This window comes from Schistocerca serialis, chromosome 3, assembly GCF_023864345.2.
Source record: "Schistocerca serialis cubense isolate TAMUIC-IGC-003099 chromosome 3, iqSchSeri2.2, whole genome shotgun sequence".
Taxonomy (NCBI): domain Eukaryota; kingdom Metazoa; phylum Arthropoda; class Insecta; order Orthoptera; family Acrididae; genus Schistocerca; species Schistocerca serialis.
Window position 1 is genome coordinate 839,537,951 of NC_064640.1, and position 23,068 is coordinate 839,561,018.

The 23,068-nt window shown below is 48.6% G+C and overlaps 1 protein-coding gene across 4 annotated transcripts in view; it reads right to left on the reverse strand.

Annotated features, from left to right (window-relative positions):
- Positions 1–23,068, reverse strand: part of LOC126470897 (cullin-5) — a 242,068-nt gene that overhangs the window by 17,964 nt on the left and 201,036 nt on the right. For 3 of the 4 annotated variants that reach the window (XM_050098924.1, XM_050098923.1, XM_050098922.1), the window contains exon 15: positions 7,698–7,821. In XM_050098924.1, the coding sequence (XP_049954881.1) occupies positions 7,698–7,821 (124 nt within the window). Of the gene's footprint in view, positions 1–7,697; positions 7,866–23,068 lie in introns of all 4 variants that reach the window. The other variant, XM_050098925.1, reaches the window with a different exon arrangement.

Below are 23,068 nucleotides of genomic sequence, written 5' to 3' on the forward strand. Positions count from 1 at the left end.
GTGAGGGTTGATCTATCACGTCAGGAACACTGGGAGGAGACCTGGAAGCAGAACTTGTGGGTGAAACAAGCGACACCTGGCGGTGTCCCATATGATGTGTGTGATTCTCTGTAACCGCTACACCCTGAGGCAGCAGTGTGAAGGTGTCTGACCATAGCCAAAAATTCATTCAGTTGTTTGTGAACTGCAGCCAGGTACTCTGGTGTCTACACGCAGCATGCATGCATGCATCCTACACATGCTAACAAGACTAACTGAAGCACCAATTATAAAAGCCTAGATAAACAACTTGCTACCCTCCTGATATGTCACCAATGAATGCTGATGAAAAAATGAGTTGTGTAGCTGGCTGTTCTGAAAAAATGAAAGCAACACTGCTGGCTGCCTGAATTTTCACACACAGTTAATCATGCATTATTAAACCTCTTAATTAGAAAAACACACATGAAATTTAAGAAATATACTACTAGTAAAACACAGGGATAGCTAAATATGTAACTCGCTACTCTGGAGATGTGAGCAGTCTCCATTTTGGTTTATCAACTAGTTTCAGCACCTGCAAGATTTGAACTGCATACCCTTGCTCAATGCATGCCATACTGTTCACTGCAAAACATTCACTTCTCTATTGGCACGACATAGGTATTTTCTGGGGCATCACATTCATTGTCAATGGATGGTCCTCCCACAGTTTTCTTCTTGCATATGTATCCTGTCACCTTGAACTGCTTTGACCATCTAGCAGTATTGTGATGGTGTGGTGCCACTTTACAAAAGCTAGGTCTGAAAATGTCTTTGAACAATTATTATTGATGATGTTTTTATGTATTCTATGACAATACGCCTTTTCTATCAGGGATGCCACCATTTTGAATACTAATGCAAGTGATTAACAACAGCGACTTTCCATTATTTCACTGTTGCCAACCTAAACTGTGAGAGCTAATCTTCCAGGTTATACATGTATTTCTGAACTAAAGTAATTACTGTAATCACAGGAATATTTTATTTTTGTCCCATTCAATTTGAACCACCCTGTATTCCTTTACCCCGTGTGGGGGATGCTGGTCCCCCATCAGGCGCCTCTCCAAGCGGCGGAGAGGAGAACGTTCTACAGATATGGAGGGTACCAAGGAAATAAAATACCTTGAGCAGACCAAAATCAGCAGGTATGAGGGTCAATGGCTTGGAAGAAAGGAAGAGAAGCCCTCAACCATCAACTGTTGCCTTGCAGTCCGCAGAGGGGTTTTGAAAGGCTAAGGATGCTCCCTTGAAAATGGAGCCAGCTACCTGGCGAGCTGTAAGGGGGAAACCCCCCCCCCCCCCAATAGTTGGGTGGAAGATCAACAGTCTTCCCCTGTAAAAACCAGTTGTTGCGAATGTTAACAAATGAATAAGCTAGACAGATATTTTTATGACGACCCCAGAAAAAAAAAAGAGGATACGAGAAATGTACACAGGAACATGGAAAGTGTGGAATCTATACCAAGCTTGAGGCCCATGTCAGCTGCTAATGGAAGTAGACAATTACGGTATAAAAATATTGGCTCTCCAGGAAATTAGGTGGAAGGGGAGTGACATAATGAACTCGGGAAATTTCACTACCTTCTATAGTGGCAGGACAACAAATACCTTTGGAACAAGTTTTGTGGTCACTAAAGAACTGAAACATGCAGTGTTGGGCTTCAAACCAATCAATGAATGGATCTCCATGTTAAGATTAAGGGGAAAATTTTCAAATTTAACAGTGATAAATGTACATGCACCCACACAGGAGGCAGATGAACAACAGAAGGACGAGTTTTATAGCAAAGTTAGAGCAATTGTATGTTCAGGCTCCCAAACATGATGTTAATGGGAGACTTGAATGCAAAAATATTAAAAGGAGAGGCCCATAAGCCAACTTTAGGACGACATAGCCTCCATATTTTGCTATAAGCAAAAACATGATTGTCAGCAGTACATGTTCCCCACACAAAAACATACACAAAGAAGCAAAGATGCTTCTAGATGGACAACTAGAAATCATATAGACCATACATTGCCTGATTGAAGACACAGATCAGACAATGTATTTTGGGAGCCAACATGGAGCTCACTGCAGTTCAAACCATAATCGAGTGAGAATTAAGTTTAGGCAAAGGATTTCACTGTTGAGGAGACAAAAAGGTCACAAACAATAGAGTTTTAACATTAAGAAACTGAAGTTAGAAGAAATACGGAGAGTATATCAGACAAAAATAGAAGAGGTGATTAAGAATGGTACCAACATGTCAAATGAACTTACAGAAATAATGTGGAAATGTCAGACTGCAATCCTCGAGGCAGCTGGAGAAGTTTTGGGTTGCATAAAGTCTCAAAGGAAGGCAGATTGGTTTGACGAAGAATGTACAAGAAGAACTGAGGAACATAACATAGAATGAATGGAATTATTTCAGAGAAGCAGTAGAGCATATCTGAATGAATATAATGAGAAGCGCCATGCAGCTGAGAGGGTTTGCAGACAGAAGAAAAAGAGCACTAGAAAAAATTGGAAGTAGTTAAACAGCTAGGAGATGGGAAGCAAATACATGAAATGTACCAAAGGATTAAAGAAGGAAAGCCTGGGTTTCAAGCCAGAACAAATATGTGTAGGAGAAAAGAAGGGGATTTGATAGGGAAGAGTAATAAAATACTTGAAAGATGGTCAGAATACTTCCAAGAGTTCCTGAATCCAGAAGTAGAAAGATTTGAATGATAAGAACTGGTGGAAATAACTTATTACGGACCAGAGGTCTTAACACCAGAACCCACACTGGAGAAAGTGATACGCGCTATTAAGATGTTAAAAAACAATAAGGCACCTGGAGCAGATCAGGTCCAGGCAGAACTTCTCAAATATGGTGGGGATACACTGAGTTTATGTGATCGCTCTATGCTTGTTGACACCAGTGCCTAGCAATTTAAATTGTATATTACAGCACTGAGGATGGTCACTAAGTGACCGAAAATCGATTTTGCGGTTAATAAAACAAAAAAATACGACCAATGCTGTCTCTCCTTCTAAGTATATCCATTATCTGGTCGTGGTGCACAGGACACTCCATGTAGTTGCCAATCAATTTTTTTTACACAATCCAATCTAACCACTGTCACAAATGATGAAGATGATGATGATGATGATGATGACAACACTAACACCCAGTCCCCGGGCAGAGAAAATCCTCAACCCAGCTGGGAATCGAACCCACGACCCTGTGATCTAGAGGCAGCAACGCTAAGCCACTAGACCACGAGCAGCGGACTTGACATTGAGGTGCAAGCTAGAATAGCAACAGGCAACAGATGGTACCTTGCTGCACTACTCATGCTTAGGAGCTCACTTCTATAACTAAAAACTAAAATCCTCATTTACAAAACAATTATAAGACCGGCTGTTATGTATGGTGCTGAGATGCCGACCATGACTGCAAATAAGGAAAGGATCCTTAGCATTAAGGAGAGAAAGGTTCTGCATAACATATACTGCCCAATATATGATCAAGAATGTTGGCTCATCCATACAAATCTAGAACTAGATAACATTTTGAAGAAACTGACAATGTCATCACCATTAAAATAAGAAGACTGCGGTGGGCACAACACACGGTCAGAATTGAGTAAGACAGAACATGTAAGAGGATTTTTGAGGGAAAGGCTGGAGGCAGATGATGGAAGGGATGTCCCAGAAAGAGATGGGTGGATGGAATTGAAGAAAACATGAAAAAGCCAAGTGTCAGAGGATGGAGACACCAAGCAACGGACCGGATAGCATGGCAGGACATTGTGTTGCAGGCCAAGGCTCTTCAAGGGATGTGGAGCTGAGTCGTAAGTAAGTATACAAGTATTCCTCTACACACTAGTGGTTTTACAATGGGATCTTCCCATTTCCTGCCGAGTATAGACTGGGGTGTCTATGGATTCATTGCAGGGGGAACAGACAGACAGTCATGTGAAACACTTTTGAACACATTTTCTGAAATCTGTCTTGAGCAGCTAGTTCAGCAGCCCACACACAATGAAAACGTCTTAGACCTTGTAGCCACAAATAGGCTAGACCTTGTTGACAATGTCAGTACAGAAACAGGGATTAGCGATCATGATGTTAGTATAGCAACTGTGATTACTAAAGTTAAAAAGTCAATCAAGAAGGGTAGCAGAGTGTTTCTACTAGATAGAGCAGATGAACAGTTATTAACATCTCACTTAGACAGTGAACTGGCAACACTTAGTTCCAGTAAGATGGATGTAGCGAAATTATGGGCAAAGTTTAAGCAGATCGCAAGTCGTGGTCTGGAGGGTTATGTGCATAGTAAGTGCATAAAGGATGGAAAACACCCACCATGGTTTAATAATGAAATTCAGTGGATGCTGAAGAAACAGAGGATGCACAAATGATGACAAGCAAAGGTTAGCAGAGATTCGTGCATCTGTGAAAAGATCTATGCGCGAAGCATAAAACAATACCACTGTCACACCTTAGCAAAAGAACTGGCAGAGAACCCGAGAAAATTCTGGTCATATGTGAAATTGCTAAGCGGGCCTAAGGCTTATATTCAATCCCTTGTTGACCAGTCGTGTATGGCAGTTGAAGATAGCAAAATGAAAGCCAAAGTTTTAAATTTCACATACAAGAAATCATTCACGCAGGAGAACCATGCAAACATACTGCCATTTGACCATTGGACATGCTCCCGTATGGACGACATAGAAATAAGCACAGCTGGCATAGAGAAACAACTGAAAGATTTGAAAACAAATAAATCACCACGTCCGGATGGAATCCCAGTTTGATTTTACAAAGAGTACTCTATGGCATTGGCCTTTTACCTAGCTTGCATTTATCGTGAATCTCTCACCCCGCAAAAAGTCCCAACTGACTGGAAAAAAGTGCAGGTGACTCCAGTATATAAGAAACATAAAAGAATGGACCCGCAAAATTACAGGCCAATATTCCTAACTTCTATTTGCTGCACAATCCTTGAACATATTCTCAGTTTGGATATAATAAACTTTCTTGAGACTAAGAAGCTTACATCCATGAATCAGCATGGTTTTAGAAAGCATTGCTCATGCAAAACTCAGCTTGCCCTTTTCTCACATGATATACTGAGAACTATGGGTGAAAGGAACCAGGCAGATTCCACGTTTCTAGATTTCCAGAAAGCATCTGACACAGTGGCCCATTGCAGGCTGTTAATGAAGATATGAGCATATGGAGTAAGTTCACATACATGTGAGTGGCTCAAAGACTTCTTAAATAACAGAAACCAGTACCTTGTCCTCGGCAGCGAGTGTTCATCAGAGATAAGGGTATCGCCAGGAGTGCTCTAGGGAAGTGTGATAGGACCTCTGTTGTTCTCTATATACATAAATGATTTGGCAGACAGGGAGGGCAGCAATCTGCAGTTGTTTTCTGATGATACCGTGGTGCAGTATGGTGTTGAAGTTTAGAGACTGAAGGAAGATAAAAGACGACTTAGACAAAATTTGCAGTTGGTGTGATGAATGGCGGCTAGCCCTAAATGTGGAAAAATATAAGTTAATGCAAATGAGTAGGAAGAACAAATCTGTAATATTTGAATATAGTATTATTAGTGTCCTGCTTGACACAGCCAAGTTGTTTAAATATCTGGGCGTAATGTTGCAAGTGATCTGAGGTGGAATGAGCATGTGAAAACTGTGGTAGGGAAGGCAAATGGTCGACTTCGGCTTATTGGGAGAATTTTAGGAAAGTGTTGTTCACCTGTAAAAGAGATCCTGTATAGGACGCTGGTTCAAACTATTCTTAAGTACTGCTAGAGTGTTTGGGATCCGTACCAGGTTGGATTGAAGGAAGACATCAAAACAATTCAGAGTGTATAGGGGAAGACATTATCCAGCTGTGGATATCAAATAATTGGTTATGCTGATACCAAATACTAAGAGTCATAAAAACACTGGCAATAAAGATTATTTGATAAAAATAATTTTGAGTGGCCGCTACTCTCTAATTGAACCCTTTTCATTTTTACCCCTCAAAGGACAATTACCCCCATGTTGTGAATACTGTGCCAAATACTTACTACCTATGACGGTTATGTGGTAACCGTATCTCAAATTAATAAACATGGAAGGAAAGATGTTTTCTAACGTTATGGAGACTGTTTGTTCTACTGCCCACGTGACATTTCCAAAATCACCAGACCAATCTTACTGTACTGTTATGATGCAACGATACGTCACAAACAGCTAAATTCATTTAGTATACTGCAGAAGTAAAGTTTATGCTAAGAAAGCAATTTTCTAACTTGCATTGTCACATGCAACAAGTCTTGAATAATTGCCAACCAAACAGGAATATGTTTAGTGAAACCTTCAGTATACTGAAGTAGGAATTTTCATCACTGCATATGCATATTTCACAAGTGGTCAGAGTATGTTGGGAGCGATTTTTTGGTGCAGAAGTGATAACAGCTATCAAAATGCAGTTCCTATTGTTGTTTGGTGAGCTCAATATAGTCAGAAATATGGGTGGAGCTGTCACTGAGGCTGAGGTCAACATCTGGGAAGGTGGCATGTGAGGCCGAGGAGGACCAAATGAAACAAATGGAACAGGAGTTGAGGTTACAGAGAAATGACAAAAAGGTGTCTCAGTCCAGGGTCCAGATCACGAAAATATCATCAGTAGACCTGAACTGGACAAAAGATCTGGGGTTTTGGGAGGCTAAGAAAGTTTCCTCTAAATGGTCCACTAACAGGTCGGCACAGAAGGGTGCCATGTGGGTGCTTGCAGCAGTACTGTGGATTCGAGAAGGTAGTGTGCGATAGTGGCGAGGCCACAGGAATGGGGGACATTAGCATACAGGGAGTTGGCATCAATATTGAGGAGTAGGGATCTAAATGGTAACAGGATGTGGATGGTTGAGAGTCTGCGAAGGAAGTGGAGGCTAGGCAGACACTTGGTCACAGTTGTCGGTTGACAAAAGAGGAGACACTTTCATTGAGAGCATGGTATATGGCAGCACCGACTCAAATGACATGCGACATACCACCCGTACATGGAATTTTTCAAATTGCTAGATTCCTTACACCTGCCATCTGAAGCTCCATCAAGTAAACCACTTGCTTTCATAGTCGTGTATTGTGTGGCTGATGTAACACTCTTTACAGACTATGCTGATTTTTTTCAGAGATTATCCTGCTCATGACAAGTATTTCCATCACTTTTGGCCTTTCCTATTCTATTTTCTTCTCCAGGCTCTGTATTTCAGGTCAGCATTGTAGTTCAGTCTCTATTTATTTGTTCCTTTCTTTATTTGTTTATAACTATAACTGAATTATTTAAAAATATATTGCAACAATGGGAAACGAGCACCGAACCAGACTAAATTTTTTGAAAAATTTTGTTGTATTTGCTAATCTATTTATATTTGTCAGATAACTAGTCCCTTTCCTTTTCTGTAGCCCTAACGACATCATCATTAAAAAAATGTGAAAAGTCAATAATATAAACTGCAAAATACAGCTGAAAACTGGTCTCTGTAAGTTCATAAAATATTGCTCCAGTTTCAAATATAGACTGGGCTTCAAGAGGGTGGTGGTGGTGGTGGTTTCTTTTTTTTTTTTTTTTTTTTTTTTTCCACTGCATTACTAAGAAGTAGAACTTTTTTTTTTAGAAATAATATGATATCCTTTACCTGTACACGAAGTATTCTCAGCTGCACTATACTTTCATTATCTTCCTCCTTGCTCCTCTCAGTGGAAAGCTGCAGCCGTCCAACGAGGTTGATTTTCCCCCGTTTCTGAAGCTTTCCATTCTTCCTATAGGATAATAGGAGACGGCAAATGGGGTAAGTGTGTGTTTACTGTAAATGACAAGTAGTTTTGGTTTAAGAAAATAAATGACAACACAGCCTTCAAAATAACTTCGTTACAGTGACTTATCTGCAGAAACTGCACTACATTTTGCGAAGTTTCTTCAACAACATATACACTGCATTTTCATATTCTGCAACCCATTTTATTACAAGAGTACAACTTTGCTTCTGCCGTTTGCTGATAGGTGGCCACAACAGTAAGTAGCGGTCGAAAGAAACAGATCGCAGATGTCAGGCAGTTAGCTTGGACCTCGGTCAACATAACCTCATTCAAACATCAGTCAATTTGTGTATGCATCATAAAGTTGTTCTTGATCGAAAATGTCAGTTTATGAGCCTAATTCTTGTCACTTGTGGGAGGTGTTACTGTTTTGTTTCAATATAAAAAAAACCGTGGCTGAGTCTCATCGAATGCTCTCAAGTACATATAGTAAGGATACCATTAGTGAAAGAACATGTCATGAATGATTTCAATGCTTCAAGAACAGTGATTTTAACGTCTTAGACCGGCATAGTGGTGGAATAGAGATTGTTTTCGAAGATGCAGAATTGGAGACATTGCTGAGTGAAAACTCACGTTAAACTCGATACGAACTGGCACAATTAGTGGGAGTGACACAGCAAGCCATTTCAAAATGTCTCAAGGCTATGGGCATGATTCAGAAAGGAGGAACTTGGGTCCTTTGTGAGCTGAAACTAAGAAGACGCTGAATGGCGTGTCTGTGTTTGTGAACAGTTGCTTCAGAGGCAAAAACGGAAGGGATTTCTGGATCGCATTGTGACCGAGGACGAAAAATGGGTTCATTGCTATAACCCTAAACACAAAAAATCATGGGGATATCCTGGTCATGCTTCCACATTGACGGCCAAACCAAATATTCACGGCTCCAAGATCATGCTCTGCATTTGGTGGGACCAGCTCGGCTTTGAATACTACGAGGTGTTAAAACCAAATGAAACCATCACAGGTGCTCGTTACTGAAGGCAATTAGCCCTAATGTGTTTGAGCAGAGCATTAAAAAACAATATAGCAAGAGGCACGATAACGTCATTTTGCATCACGACAACGCTCGACCCCATGTTGCAAAAGAGGTGTAAAAACGTACTTGGAAATGTTAAAATGGGAAGTCCTACCCCACCCGCCATATTCTCCAGACATTGTTCCCTCTGACTATCGCCTGTTTAGATCAATGGCGCATAGCCTGGCTGACCAACACTTCCGATCTCATGAAGAAGTCACAAATTAGATCGATTCATGGATTGCTTCAAAAGATGAATAATTTTTTAGATGCGGGATTCGTACATTGCCCAAAAGATGGGAGAAAGCAGTGGCCAGCAATGGAAAACACTTTGAATGATACGTGTGTAACCAATTTGTTTCCTTAAAGCCTCAAGTGTTGGCGAAAAAATGGCGGAAGCAAAGTTGTACACCTTTTAGTTCTTTTAGGTGATTGGACTCCTTGTTTTGCAGTCTCTCAAACCTTCCACTAACCACTCAATAATCGAGGAGAGAAGTTAATGCAGAACAAGACATTCACTAAGTTTTTCAGCCTGAAAACTTTCCTGAGAATGATACTTGACACTGATCGAGTCACTGTGATAAGAATGAAACTAGGCACCACTGCATGAAATGGTAATTTTCTAATGGCCTACTTTCCCTGTATTTGAAATGCCAGATTTCCTGGTAAGAAGGTATCTGCATACAATTGTTTCAGAGTTAGTTGCAAATGAGGTAGGATTATTATTTTTGTTAGTGAAACAAACATTAAGTAACCTCAACAAATACCTTATAAATTTAAATATATTCTTTCCACACACATTATTATGAAGTACAGAAAATTTACCCTATTAATTGTCTAAAATGGCAAATTAAACAGTATATACACTACTTGATGAAAAAAGTGAATTCGTGGTCAGATGTCAACATAACTTCATAAATTATACACCGTCAGTGGAGTGGGTACGTGAATGATTACTGTTGCCCTTCTCTCAGACAGAGAGAACAGTCACCAAAGTGCTTTAGATTGTTTGTGTTTAGCAGTATTACTGAGCCTAGTAGGATATATAAAGGGTACAAGCAGCGTGAGATGTCAAGGGACCGCCAAAGGACACAAGGATGCCACACACTCGGGCAAGACGACCTTATCGGCACCCGACAGACTTTGAAAGAGGCCTCGTTCTGGTTGCCCATTTGGTCAGCTAGTTGAATTGTGCAATATCCAGATTTGTGGGGCATTCAGATGTGACAGTGACCCGATCTCAGACTGTATGGGAATGTGAGGGGAGGCTACAGCATCATCCGCGAAAAGCCGCATGGAACTTCCGACACTATCTACTAGGTCATTTATACATATTGTGAAAAGTAATGGTCCCATAACACTCCCCTGTGGCACGCCAGAGGTTACTTTAACATCTGTAGACGTCTCTCCATTGATAACAACATGCTGTGTTCTGTTTGCTGAAAATTCTTCAATCCAGAAACACAGCTGGTCTGATATTCCGTAGGTTCTTACTTTGTTTATCAGGCGGCAGTGCGGAATTGTATCGAACGCCTTCCGGAAGTCAAGGAAAATAGCATCTACCTGGGAGCCTGTATCTAATATTTTCTGGGTCTCATGAACAAATAAAGCAAGTTGGGTCTCACACGATCGCTGTTTCCGGAATCCATGTTGATTCCTACAGAGTAGATTCTGGGTTTCCAAAAACGACATGATACTCGAGCAAAAAACATGTTCTAAAACTCTACAACAGATTGATGTCAGAGATATAAGTCTATAGTTTGGCGCATCTGCTCGACGACCCTTCTTGAAGACTGGGACTACCTATGCTCTTTTCCAATCATTTGGAACCTTCCGCTCCTCTAGAGACTTGCGGTACACGGCTGTTAGAAGGGGGGCAAGTTCTTTCGCGTACTCTGTGTAGAATCGAATTGGTATCCCGTCAGGTCCAGTGGACTTCCCTCTGTTGAGTGATTCCAGTTGCTTTTCTATTCCTTGGACACTTATTTCGATGTCGGCCATTTTTTCATTTGTGCGAGGATTTAGAGAAGGAACTGCAGTGCGGTCTTCCTCTGTGAAACAGCTTTGGAAAAAGGTGTTTAGTATTTCAGCTTTACGCATGTCATCCTCTGTTTCAATGCCATCATCATCCCGGAGCGTCTGGATATGCTGTTTCGAGCCACTTACCAATTTAACGTAAGACCAGAACTTCCTAGGATTTTATGTCAAGTCGGTACATAGAATTTTACTTTCGAATTCACTGAACGCTTCACGCATAGCCCTCCTTACGCTAACTTTGACATCGTTTAGCTTCTGTTTGTCTGACAGGTTTTGGCTGCGTTTAAACTTGCAGTGAAGCTCTCTTTGCTTTCGCAGTAGTTTCCTAACTTTGTTGTTGAACCACGGTGGGTTTTTTCCCATCCCTCACAGTTTTACTCGGCACGTACCTGTCCAAGACACATTTTACGATTGCCTTGAACTTTTTCCATAAACACTCAACATTGTCAGTGTCGGAACAGAAATTTTCGTTTTGATCTGTTAGGTAGTCTAAAATCTGCCTTCTATTTCTCTTGCTAAACAGATAAACCTTCCTCCTTTTTTTAATATTCCTATTAACTTCCATATTCAGAGATGCTGCAACGGCCTTATGATCACTGATTCCCTGTTCTGCACTTACAGAGTCGAAAAGTTCGGGTCTGTTTGTTGTCAGTAGGTCTGGGGCTTCACTATTTTTTAGGCTGTGTATTAAAACAAAGTAAATCTACAAGAGTGAGAGAGAAGAGGCCAACATTTTGAACTCTCTTCACCATAAAAACTAACTTTTCTTAAAAATCTCTCAAAAGAAATTAATATATTCTCCATATCTAAAAATGATTCTTTGCAGGAATATTTATATTCACAAACCGTGCACATGTGCTAAGCTATTTTTGCTTACTGGAGCCATCTGCTATCACGGTGCCACTCGATACTGTCTCATCTACCAATATGTAACTATTACTTCCGAATGTCCTCATTCTGTGTGACTTTACCCTTTATTTTTGAGTAATAATTGGACATTATTGGGAAAAAATACGATACCATTGCAGTGACACTGTGGAAACTAGATGCCTAAAAAAAGGCAGCAGCAAATATGAATAGTACTGCTATCGGTTTGGGCAGAGTAATTTAACTTTCACCATCTGATTCCTCTTGCTATACATTTCATCTGCAGGTCTACCATGTGATGTGTTTGTAAATGCTAAATGCACATCTGAATTAAGTTCTTCAGAGAAAACCCACTAAATTCTGTCTTTTAGTGATCAAGTATAAAGCCAAGCATCCACAATTTTGTGAATTATATATTTAACAATTTCCACAAGTTTTATTTATTTACTTTTTTCTTAAGTCTCACTTTTTTTACTTTCTTTTTTTCCCTTTGAGATTTCTGAAATAGCAGGGTAAAGGTGAAGTCTGTGGTGTAAGGCTGTGACCAGACTCTATAGTCCAGTCAACGAAGACCAAAAAAGGTTGATTGGGGGAAAATTTGTGTACTCAATTTTTTGTACAGTGGTAGGATGACGTGCCTGAAACAACGTACTAAAAATCCTACCATTAGAGTGCGAGCATGGGGTTAGGGTCATTTAAAGGTCACTTTTTAACATTTTTCTTGAATAATTGGAAACCACACATTCTAGAGGAAAGGACTCCTAGTACAATACTAAAGTACATTAAATTTCCCACAGAAAGTTCCTAGTCATTTTTTCTCTAGCACTAATAGTTCTGCGTTGCTGGGGATGAAAAAATACCACAAATTATTGAACAGTGTTTCAGAGACATAAAATTAATGGTTACTGTTAAATGAAGTGGATTAAGAACAGATATTAAATGTGTGAACCACATTCAAATGCAGTAGAGTTGTATTAAGGGATAAATTGTGTTCTCGGAGTGTGACAGGCTGGAGAGGGTGGGAGGAGGGGAGCAATTGTAGACGTGTGAGGGATAGTGTCACTGGATTGTGACCATGCACTTCCCTCCTCCATGAGTCTACAAGCTGAAAAGTGAACAGACGAGTCCTTACTATGTACCCCACAATTCCACAAGAACCAACTAAAGGCTATTTCAGAAAGTTATACTGACCCTTCTGCAGTTTGGTTGATGAATCACTGGCAATGCAATGCACAGATATGCCTGGGAAATGTGTGTGTTTTCCACAAAGTGCATTATCACTACATGGAATACAGATATGAGACAACAACAACAACAACAACCATAATAATAATAATAATAATAATAATAATAATAAAGCAACTAATACATATGGACAGACTCTAAGTAAATCTCTGCACACTCTTATATGCTGCCAGAGGGGAGGTCGATTCTTCGGTCATCCTGTATGGCAGTTTTAGTGTTGTTCTGGGAAAGGTTACTCACCAGAAACAATGCTCGCTTTCCAATTTACAGACTATACCACCCCAGCACTTCTGGTTCAGTCATTGTATGCGTGGAGACAACAAAAATTTCATTTAGCTGCTGTTTATATAGCAGAGTTATTTTCAGTTTATTGAGTACTTATTTGCATTTGTTAAGAAAGCTTTTATGTAAACAACCAAACAATAGAAAATGCAGGCATTTGCATTGTGCATGTCTGCCACTTGATGTCTTCTGTATGTGGTGAGCAACAATCTATCCTGTCAGAATATTCACATAGACAATGACTAAGAAATTTTTAATTTGTACACGTGATGTTGTCAGTGACCTACAAAGTGTTTGTAGCAAAGGGACTGGACTGGTAAATGTGGCACCATGCTTCTATCACTGGCAACATATTGTAAAGCCATGTAACCACATTGTAGGCAGTTGGTGATGAATTAACAAATGAAGAGATAGTCACTGCACTTATTACATTATTAATTGTTTTACTGTTAGACTGCATAAATATTTTCCATTCAGGAATCGCTGGCACTTGAAGAGTGGGTTGCACTGAGTGAAGCCACTTATCACATATCCACTGTATATCTTGCAATGAGGGTGTGAGTATGTATGATGTACTGCAACTAATCACAAGTCTAGAACAGTAATCTGCTGTAATGTAGTTTGACTTATGCCAAAATATTTGAAGTTCCATAACAATCTAATTGACTTACTTCTGTTACAGAGGGAACCAATTGAAGCCTCTGGGCTGCTTCTGATGTTGGGAGAGCTAAACTGGGGTGAAGTATTTGACGCAGCTTATGTTGTGGAAAGTATTAAAGCCATTGATAGTGGAGACAATGAAACTGACATTACTGAATACATACTGACAGCATTTTAAACATGGGGCGTGCTCTTCAGTGTGGTAGACAGTTGATAGCTTCAACTGCAGAGTTTCTTTTCTTTTTTTTCCTTTTTTTTTTACATAAAAAACCACTTAACAACTGAAAATAAGTACTCACTTAATGAACTAAAAATAACCCCACTAAATAAACACAAGCTCAGAAATTTTTTGTACACTCATAAAAGATAACTAGACAGGAAACACTGGGAAGGTATAGTCAGTCTGTAAACTATAAAGTGAGCAGTGATCAAGGTGGTGGAATTCGCCTCTCCTGGAAGAACACTGCAACTGCCGTCCAGGTCTATTAAGAATCAATTTCGGCTGGGCAGCATAGACCAATGTGCAGAGATATATGTAGATTCTGTCCACATGTGTTTCTTGCAAACAACCCCCCCCCCCCCTCCTCACATGTGTGCAGTGATTCATAATGCTTGCTGCAAAAAGGTCAGCATAACTTAGCGAAAAAAGTAAGTTTTACGATTTTGACTATGAAATTCCTGGAAACTAATTTATAGAACACACCAAAGATGTGTAGTAACTATCTGAGAATATAGCTGCCATCAGCAGGCCTACTGTGTGCACACAGCCCTGCATCTGTGAAAGAGATACAATTTTTAGAAGGGTATACATAGTCCTCCAGACCCACATTTGTTAAATGTGTTCAAGACGTGCAAACTACTTTTACTGTAGATGATCTGTTCAAAAAATTCCAGAACATTGTCCACAAAATTTTTCTACGCTTACCTTTTACTCATTGAGCATGGTCTCCTTTGAAATACTCTCCTCCGCAGTTGATACACCGCTCCCAATGTCATTTCCACTTCCAGAAGCAGTCTTGATATGCCTCTTGCTGGATTGCGCAAAGTGCCAGCTGTGAATTTTCTTTTATCTTGTCTATCATTGCAAAATCTTCTTCCTTTCAATGGGATTTTCAATTTTGGAAATAAAAAAATAAAAAAAATAAAAAAAACTCCGAAGGGGCCAGGTCTGGAGAGTACGGAGGATGAGGCACCACAGAGATTTCGTTTTTTGTGGAATAGTCATGCACCAACAGGGATGAATGTGCGGGTGCATTATCATGATGCAAGAGCCATGAATTGTCTCACCACATTTCAAGCCGTTTCCTTCTCACATTTTCTCCCAGACACCACAACACATCTGATAGTATCATCGATTAATAGTTTGTTCCTGTGGCACTAATACTTCAAAGACAAAGAAAACTATCAGCATGGCTTTAACATTTGACCTGACATTTTTTTGGTCTTGGAGAACCTTTCCACACACATTGTGAAGATTGAATCTTGCTCTCAACAGGGGAAGGGGAGAGCGGGGGAAGGGGGGAGCGGGGGAAGGGGAGAGCGGGGAAAGGGGAGAGCGGGGGAAGGGGAGAGCGGGGGAAGGGGAGAGCGGGGGAAGGGGAGAGCGGGGGAAGGGGAGAGCGGGGGAAGGGGAGAGCGGGGGAAGGGGAGAGCGGGGGAAGGGGAGAGCGGGGGAAGGGGAGAGCGGGGGAAGGGGAGAGCGGGGGAAGGGGAGAGCGGGGGAAGGGGAGAGCGGGGGAAGGGGAGAGCGGGGGAAGGGGAGAGCGGGGGAAGGGGAGAGCGGGGGAAGGGGAGAGCGGGGGAAGGGGAGAGCGGGGGAAGGGGAGAGCGGGGGAAGGGGAGAGCGGGGGAAGGGGAGAGCGGGGGAAGGGGAGAGCGGGGGAAGGGGAGAGCGGGGGAAGGGGAGAGCGGGGGAAGGGGAGAGCGGGGGAAGGGGAGAGCGGGGAAGGGGAGAGCGGGGGGAAGGTGAGAGCGGGGGAAGGGGAGAGCGGGGGAAGGGAGAGCGGGGGAAGGGGAGAGCGGGGGAAGGGGAGAGCGGGGGAAGGGGAGAGCGGGGGAAGGGGAGAGCGGGGGAAGGGTGGAGAGCGGGGAAGGGGGAGCGGGGGAAGGGGGGAGCGGGGGAAAGGGGGGAGCGGGGGAGGGGGAGCGGGGGGGAGGGGGAGCGGGGGAGGGGAGCGGGGGAGGGGGGGGGAGCGGGGAGTGGGGGAGGGGATGAGAGGGGGATGTCTCATTCTCATCAGATGGCCTGCCCATTAGTCTCTGGAGGGGGAGCGAGGGTGGGGAGGAGAGGGGGGGGCGAGGGGGAGCGAGGGTGGAAGAGGGGGTGGAGAGGGGGGAGCGAGGGTGGAGGAGGGGGTGGAGAGGGGGGAGCGAGGGTGAGGAGGGGGTGGAGAGGGGGGGAGCGAGGGTGGAGAGGGGGTGGAGAGGGGGGAGCGAGGTGGAGAGGGGGGAGCGAGGGGGAGCGAGGGTGGAGAGGGGGGGAGCGAGGGGGGGAGCGAGGGTGGAGAGGGGGGGAGCGAGGGGGGAGCGAGGGTGGAGAGGGGGTGGGGGGGGAGCGAGGGTGTGGGGGGGGGGGGGGGGAGCGAGGGTGGAGGAGGGTGTGGGGGGGGGGGAGCGAGGGTGGAGGGGGGGGGAGCGGGGGCGGGGGTGGAGAGGGTGAGCGAGGGTGAGCGAGGGTGGAGGGGGGGGGGAGCGGGGGCGGGGGTGGAGAGGTGAGCGAGGGTGAGCGAGGGTGAGCGAGGGGTGAGCGAGGGTGGAGAGGGTGAGCGAGGGTGGAGAGGGTGAGCGAGGGTGGAGAGGGTGGAGCGAGGGAGGAGCGAGGGTGGAAGCGAGGGAGGAGCGAGGGTGGAGCGAGGGTGGAGCGGGGGTGAGCGGGGGTGGAGCGGGGGTGGAGCGGGGGTGGAGCGGGGTGTGGAGCGGGGTGTGGAGCGGGGGTGGAGCGGGGGTGGAGCGGGGGTGGAGCGGGGGTGGAGCGGGGGTGGAGCGGGGGTGGAGCGGGGGTGGAGCGGGGGTGGAGCGAGGGTGGAGCGAGGGTGGAGCGGGGGTGGAGCGGGGGGTGGAGCGGGGTGGAGCGGGGGTGGAGCGGGGGTGGAGCGGGGGTGGAGCGGGGGTGGAGCGGGGGTGGAGCGGGGGTGGAGCGGGGGTGGAGCGGGGGTGGAGCGGGGGGTGGAGCGGGGGTGGAGCGGGGGGGTGGAGCGGGGGTGGAGCGGGGGGTGGAGCGGGGGTGGAGCGGGGGTGGAGCGGGGGTGGAGCGGGGGTGGAGCGGGGTGGAGCGAGGGTGGAGCGGGGGTGGGAGCGGGGGTGGAGCGAGGGTGGAGCGGGGGTGGAGCGGGGGGTGAGCGGGGGTGGAGCGGGGGTGGAGCGGGGGTGGAGCGGGGGTGGAGCGGGGTGGAGCGGGGGTGGAGCGGGGGTGGAGCGGGGGTGGAGCGGGGGTGGAGCGGGGTGGAGCGGGGGTGGAGCGAAGGTGGAGCGGGGGTGGAGCGGGGTGGAGCGGGGGTGGAGCGGGGGTGGAGCGGGGGGTGGAGCGGGGTGGAGCGGGGGTGGAGCGGGGTGGAGCGGGGGTGGAGCGGGGGTGGAGCGGGGGGTGGAGCGGGGGTGGAGCGGGGTGGAGCGGGGTGGAGCGGGGGTGGAGCGGGGTGGAGCGGGGGTGGAGCGGGGTGGAGCGGGGGTGGAGCGGGGGGTGGAGCGGGGGTGGAGCGGGGGTGGAGCGGGGGTGGAGCGGGGGTGGAGCGGGGGTGGAGCGGGGGTGGAGCGGGGGTGGAGCGGGGGTGGAGCGGGGTGGAGCGGGGGTGGAGCGGGGGTGGAGCGGGGGTGGAGCGGGGGTGGAGCGGGGGTGGAGGCGGGGGTGGAGCGGGGGTGGAGCGGGGGTGGAGCGAGGGTGGAGCGAGGGTGGAGCGGGGGGGGGAGCGAGGGGGGAGCGAGGTGGGAGCGAGGGTGGAGCGGGGGGGGAGCGAGGTGGAGCGGGGGGGGGGAGCGAGGGTGGAGCGGGGGGGGAGCGGGGGTGGGAGCGGGGGTGGAGCGGGGGGGGAGCGAGGGTGGAGCGGGGGGGGAGCGAGGGTGGAGCGGGGGGGGAGCGAGGGTGGAGCGGGGGGGGAGCGAGGGTGGAGCGGGGGGGAGCGAGGGTGGAGCGGGGGGGGGAGCGAGGGTGAGCGGGGGGGGGGGGGAGCGAGGTGGAGCGGGGGGGGAGCGAGGGTGGAGCGGGGGGGAGAGCGAGGGGTGGAGCGGGGGGAGAGCGAGGGTGGAGCGGGGGGGGGGTGGGAGCGAGGGTGGAGCGGGGGGGGGGGGGAGGGGAGCGAGGGTGGAGCGGGGGGGGGGAGCGAGGGTGGAGCGGGGGGGGGGGGAGCGAGGGTGGAGCGGGGGGGGGGAGCGAGGGTGGAGCGGGGGGGGGGAGCGAGGGTGGAGCGGGGGGGGGAGCGAGGGTGGAGCGGGGGGGGGGAGCGAGGGTGGAGCGGGGGGGGGGAGCGAGGGTGGAGCGGGGGGGGGAGCGAGGGTGGAGCGGGGGGGGGAGCGAGGGTGGAGCGGGGGAGCGAGGGTGGAGCGGGGGAGCGAGGGTGGAGCGGGGGAGCGAGGGTGGAGCGGGGGAGCGAGGGTGGAGCGGGGGAGCGAGGGTGGAGGCGGGGGAGCGAGGGTGGAGCGGGGGAGCGAGGGTGGAGCGAGGGTGGAGCGGGGGGAGCGAGGGTGGGAGCGGGGGGAGCGAGGGGGAGCGGGGGAGCGAGGGTGGAGCGGGGGAGCGAGGGTGGAGCGGGGGGAGCGAGGGTGGAGCGGGGGAGCGAGGGTGGAGCGGGGAGCGAGGGTGGAGCGGGGGAGCGAGGGTGGAGCGGGGGGAGCGAGGGTGGAGCGGGGGAGCGAGGGGTGGAGCGGGGGAGCGAGGGTGGAGCGGGGAGGCAGGGAGAGCGGGGGAGTGGTGGAGCGGGGAGGCGAGGGTGGAGCGGGGGGCGAGGGGTGGAGCGGGGGAGCGAGGGTGGAGCGGGGGAGCGGAGGGAGGGCGGGTGGAGCGGGGAGGCGAGGGTGAGCGGGGGAGCGAGGGTGGAGCGGGGGAGCGAGGGGTGGAGCGGGGGAGCGAGGGTGGAGCGGGGGAGCGAGGGTGGAGCGGGGGAGCGAGGTGGAGCGGGGGAGCGAGGGTGGAGCGGTGGGGAGCGAGGGTGGAGCGAGGGTGGAGCGAGGGTGGAGCGAGGGTGGAGCGAGGGTGAGCGAGGTGTGGAGCGAGGGTGGGAGCGAGGGTGGAGCGAGGGTGGAGCGAGGGTGGAGCGAGGGTGGAGCGAGGTGGAGCGAGGGTGGAGCGAGGGGGTGGAGCGAGGGTGGAGCGAGGGGGGAGCGAGGGTGGAGAGGGGGAGCGAGGGTGGAGAGGGGGAGCGAGGGTGGAGTGGGGGAGCGAGGGTGGAGAGGGGGAGCGAGGGTGGAGAGGGGAGCGAGGGTGGAGAGGGGGGAGCGAGGGAGGAGAGGGGGAGCGAGGGTGGAGAGGGGGAGCGAGGGGTGGAGAGGGGGAGCGAGGGTGGAGAGGGGAGCGAGGGTGGAGCGGGGGAGCGAGGGTGGAGCGGGGAGCGAGGGTGGAGCGGGGGAGCGAGGGTTGGAGCGGGGGAGCGGAGGGTGGAGCGGGGGAGCGAGGGGGTGGGAGCGGGGGAGCGAGGGTGGAGCGGGGGAGCGAGGGTGGAGCGGGGGAGCGAGGGTGGAGCGGGGGAGCGAGGGTGGAGCGGGGGAGCGAGGGTGGAGCGGGGGAGCGAGGTGGAGCGGGGGAGCGAGGGTGGAGCGGGGGAGCGAGGGTGGAGCGGGGGAGCGAGGGTGGAGCGAGGGTGGAGCGAGGTGGAGCGAGGGTGGAGCGAGGGTGGAGCGAGGGTGGAGCGAGGGTGGAGCGAGGGTGGAGCGAGGGTGGAGCGGGGGGAGCGAGGGTGGAGCGGGGGAGCGAGGGTGGAGAGGGGGAGCGAGGGTGGAGAGGGGGAGCGAGGGTGGAGAGGGGGAGCGAGGGTGGAGAGGGGGAGCGAGGGTGGAGAGGGGGAGCGAGGGTGGAGGAGGGGGGAGCGAGGGTGGGAGAGGGGGGAGCGAGGGTGGAGGGGGAGCGAGGGGGGAGAGGGGAGCGAGGGGTGGAGAGGGGGAGCGAGGGTGGAGAGGGGAGCGAGGGTGGAGAGGGGGGAGCGAGGGGTGGAGAGGGGGAGCGAGGGTGGAGAGGGGGAGCGAGGGTGGAGAGGGGGAGCGAGGGTGGAGGAGGGGGGAGCAGAGGGGTGGAGAGGGGGGAGGCGAGGGTGGAGAGGGGGAGCGAGGGTGGAGAGGGGGAGCGAGGGTGGAGAGGGGGAGCGAGGGTGGAGAGGGGGGAGCGAGGGTGGAGAGGGGGAGCGAGGGTGGAGAGGGGGAGCAGAGGGTGGAGAGGGGGAGCAGTGGTGTGGGGAGAGGGGGAGCAGAGGGTGGAGAGGGGGAGCAGAGGGTGGAGAGGGGGAGGAGAGGGTGGAGAGGGGGAGGAGAGGGGTGGAGAGGGGGAGGAGAGGGGGGAGAGGGGGGAGGAGAGGGAGGAGAGGGGGAGGAGGGGGGGGAGAGGGGGAGGAGGGGGGGGAGAGGGGGAGGAGAGGGGGAGAGGGGGAGGAGAGGGGGAGGAGAGGGGGGAGAGGGGGAGGAGAGGGGGGAGAGGGGGAGGAGAGGGGGGAGAGGGGGAGGAGAGGGGGGAGAGGGGGAGGAGAGGGGGGAGCGGTGAGAGAAACAGGGTGGTAGCTAGATGGAGGGCTTCAAGCCAGCCTCTGGATAATGTGCCATCTGCCCACATGCGATTGTATGTCTGAAGGAGAAAGTGCTTGCCCACAAAAGAAAGCTGCTGCAACATCTGAATGTGAACGTTGTCTGGCCCTGAGGTGGAAATTCAGGGTGAAGTGAGAGTGCAATCTAGCTCCCTCATAGTAAAGACGGCACTGTAGCATTCACGATTCTGAGAGGAAAGGGTATTACCCAAGCCACCTCCACTCGTTTCCAATGGAGAAAGGCAAGGTGACAGTGGTAAGAGCTCAAAACTCCCGCAAAATGGTGGCCCAAGGTGTTGGAGATAGCCATAGGGTTCACGATAACATCGTCTGCTACTTCAGGCCATTAATTGGGGAATGCATCTTGGTCCCAGAGAGCCGTCGGAGGTTGGTCCACACAACAGAGGAATGGGTGGAACTGCTAAAAGAACTAGTGAATGAAATCCAACTAGCTCTTTTGCTATTCCTAAGAATGTAACAACACTTTGCATGCATCTGTTTAAAGTGAATGCAGTTTGTTATTGTACAATGACGCGAAGTGCGTAGCAGCATGCCTCAGTCCAGGAGGGGGCAAACATAGGCATCACCTGTTGTAACTTATGTACAGAACACATCAGCAGGACTTAAGTTAGTCTGCACTGTTCTTGAGGAGCAACCTGTATATATCCCTTTCTGTAAACATATCAGGATGAGTCCCTGCTAGCTCTTGTGTAACTCAGTTACAAAAAAATGTACAGATGAGATCTGCTCCCCAGAATGGTCATAATGTGTAAGAATAAAACGTGTCTTATTACCATACAAGAGACAGAAATCAGCAAGAGAGACCTATAGTTACGAACACTTGTACAATCCTTTTTTTAAACAAGAATACCTGTGCCTTTTTCAAAAACTTTACACACTTCTTTGCTCCAGAAATCAAAGGTAGACTGCTGCTAGAAAGGGAATACATCATTTTGTGTATTCTATACAGAATCTAAGAAGTATATCTTGTGTCTTTATTCTATACTCTGATTAAAATTACTTTGAGAGTGATGTTTCAGTGACTCAAGCACAGTGACTCAAGCAGCTGGAATGAACCAAGGGCACAACGTCTGATGGTTTCAGACCCAATCACTCGGGCATATTGCGTTTCGCCCCATCCTGGATTTTTGAGGTGGTGGTAATGCCTTTTTAAAAGAAACATTTTTCTAACATTCTTCTTCTGCCTGTTGTGAGGGTCTGTTATCCTTTTCAAAATTAGGTTCTGCAACCAGCATTATTTCAATGGCAGGAAGGGTTGGTTATTGGACAAGTAGTACAAGCTTGCAGCTGCATTTAAAGGTGCAGGTTGATGTGCTCTGCTCAGCTGTCAAAGTCTGTGTGCCAGCACTAGCCTTCTGTAGAGGCTGCTTCAATGCTGAGGCAAACAATTTTAGCAATGTGAGTGGCTCTATGACTTTAAATGCCTTCTTTGCATCAGAGTACAACATGCGTTGGGTGACTTTAATTTCCTCTACATATACTCTACATTAAAACAACTGGAAAACAAGTTTGGTACAGTGGCAAATGAAATCTTTGGCGAGGAAACCAGCAAGCTTGTGAATAAAGCGAAGAGGTATAAATTGAGGCAGATATGAGAAAAACACTTAAGCACACTAGATCGCATCTCCAAACAAAGCTGATGATGCTCATGGCTACAGATCCACCGAAGTCTCTGTTCTCAGTCCTAGGATTGTGTTTCAACCCTAGGATGGTAATCACAAACTCTTAATTCTGAGGTGGCAAAGAATCTCATGTATACCTGGCATGGCAGCTCATAACAATATGGATATTCTGCAGGGATACATATCTCTTCTCCATTTAGCTGAATGACAGCTTTCAGCAGGAACTGTGGACATTGTCAAATGCCGGCAGGCAACTAAACTTGACAACCCATAATCTGCTGCAGTTGCACTGAAGGCAATTTGGAGTCCATGTTCAAACATAGACAGAGTGGTTGTTTTCACAATATAATGAAAGTACTAAGAGACCAGCAGTACAATTCCTCAGAAGGGAACTTAGAACTAATGACAATTATTTCTTATGAAAAAGTGCCCATGGTGTACAGTTAAGTAATAATTTTTATTTGAGGAAATCAATTTGTTTAATATAAATGTTTAACTTTCTGTATTGTAACGTACATAAATGTGATGTTTCATGTCTAATAAATACAATATAATTGAGAGGCATATTTTCATTCTCAAGAAAGTACTGTATGTATGTATTAAATCGGGGACCTAGAAATTACGAGGAGGCTCCGTCCTGCCATAGCCCTCAGTGGTTCACAACCCCACAACAGGTGACAGCAGTCCACCCACCCCAACGCTGCCCCACACCAAACCCA